The 1,836-nt window shown below is 40.9% G+C and overlaps 1 protein-coding gene across 1 annotated transcript in view; it reads right to left on the reverse strand.

Annotated features, from left to right (window-relative positions):
- The window catches only part of TFRC (transferrin receptor), a 30,344-nt gene that overhangs the window by 7,349 nt on the left and 21,159 nt on the right, over positions 1-1,836 (reverse strand). Inside the window, exon 14 of the mRNA XM_023514831.1 lies at positions 1,128-1,352. Within this exon, the coding sequence (XP_023370599.1) occupies positions 1,128-1,352 (225 nt within the window). The remainder of the gene's footprint in view (positions 1-1,127; positions 1,353-1,836) is intronic.

Raw genomic sequence — 1,836 nt, forward strand, 5'->3', positions numbered from 1 at the left:
GCTTGAGCCCAGGAGTTGGAGGTTGCTGTGAGCGTGATGCCATGGCACTCTGCCTGGGGGATAGCTTGAGGCTCCGTCTCAAAAAAAAAAAAAAAGAAATTTAACATAATTAGTAAAAGTACATAATTCTATGTAACTACAATAGAAGCTCCATATTTGACACCTTACAGTAACTACTCCCCTTAAGTTAGCCTAATTTTCCTACCTCAGACATGCACCCCAGGCACGTTACCACTACAGCAAGCCTACTAGTTCCTTATGTTGACCACCTCCATGGGTCAGTTTGTAATAGTCCCTTCAGTGGCCAACTCACGGAGGTCCCACTATATATTGTTTCCAGTTCAATTTTGATTCAGTGTACTTCACACTCTAGTTATTTCCATGTGGTAATAACTAGACTATCTTCTAAACAATTAACTACTATTTTCAAGGAAAGATGTTTAGTTTTTAGCAAATTACCTCAATTAAAAGATCTGTTAAATGACTCCTAGTATCATTTTTCTTTTTTTTTGAGACAGAGCCTCAAGCTGTCCCCTGGGTACAGTGCCATGGCATCACAGCTCATAGCACCCTCCAACTCCTGGGCTCAAGTGAGTCTCCTGCCTCAGCCTCCCAAGTAGCTGGGACCACAGGCGCCCGCCACAACGCCCGGCTATTTTTTTTGGTTGCAGCCATTACTGTTGTTTGGCAGACCTGGGCTGGATCCAAACCCACCACCTCAGGTGTACGTGGCTGGCGCCCTAGCCACCTGAGCCACAGGCACCGAGCCGACTCCTAGTATCATAAAACTACTAGATACCATTTACTAATTCACACCACTTTAACTTAATGCTTGATTACTGAACATACAAGATTAATACTGAGTACCATTTTAACTACTGCCTATGTTCTCTCTTCCATGTCATGTCAAACAGGCACACAAGTCCAAACTCACAGTTGACATCTTTGTGACCTATTTATAGGCTGCCTGAAATAAAAGAATGACAACTTCTCTTTCAAATGAGTTATATTTTATAAGTAACATTATGGCTCAGTTCACTTTAATATGTACTTTGGCTCAGGAACAGCTAAACATCACACTTCAAAATGCTTCATACTTCAGCAAGAACATTTTACCTGGTGCTTACCTTTACGTCTGCTCTGAATTGGCTCACGTCCTTCACAAATGATAGCATTTTGCTATTATACCTCTCATAGTCCAGGTTCAATTCAACTTCATAGGTAAGTTTAATTATGAAATGACCAGCCACTTCTGCTGCTACTCGTGCCATTTTGTTCAAATCAGGTATTTTCTGAATTAGTTCCTCATAGGTATCCGAAAATGTGCCCAAATAAGGATAATCTGCATTATTCTGCAAAACAAAGCCAGGCAACTGTACTCATGTGGGTTTTAAGAGTAGAAGCCTCACATTTTGGTTTCACTATCAAGATGATAGTAACTGCAATTCTTCCCTTGCTCCTAATAGATTACCATCCCCATTTTATCTCTAATTTGCTGCTTTAGGAAGGCATCATTCTTGCTACGTTCAGAGAAGTAGCTATCCTGTACCCAGAATGACTGTTTTCCTCGAGAGTATATAGAATGTTATATCACATCATATACCCTGAATACATTTCTAAACAAGTTCCTTGAGGCTATCAATATTCCTCATTCTCATCCCTCTGGGAAGCTTGGCCTATATCAGTGGGAAAAGATACCATATATGAAGTATACTTTCAATATAAAGTGTTACTCTTCAACTAATTCCTACTCTCTTCCATTTGTTTCACCTTTCTAACAAGAATGATGCTTGAGGCTCGGCGCCTATAGCTCAACCGGCTAAGGCGCCAGCCACG

The sequence above is a fragment of the Otolemur garnettii genome, unplaced genomic scaffold (genome assembly GCF_000181295.1).
Source record: "Otolemur garnettii isolate 467f Iridium unplaced genomic scaffold, OtoGar3 scaffold00060, whole genome shotgun sequence".
NCBI lineage: Eukaryota > Metazoa > Chordata > Mammalia > Primates > Galagidae > Otolemur > Otolemur garnettii.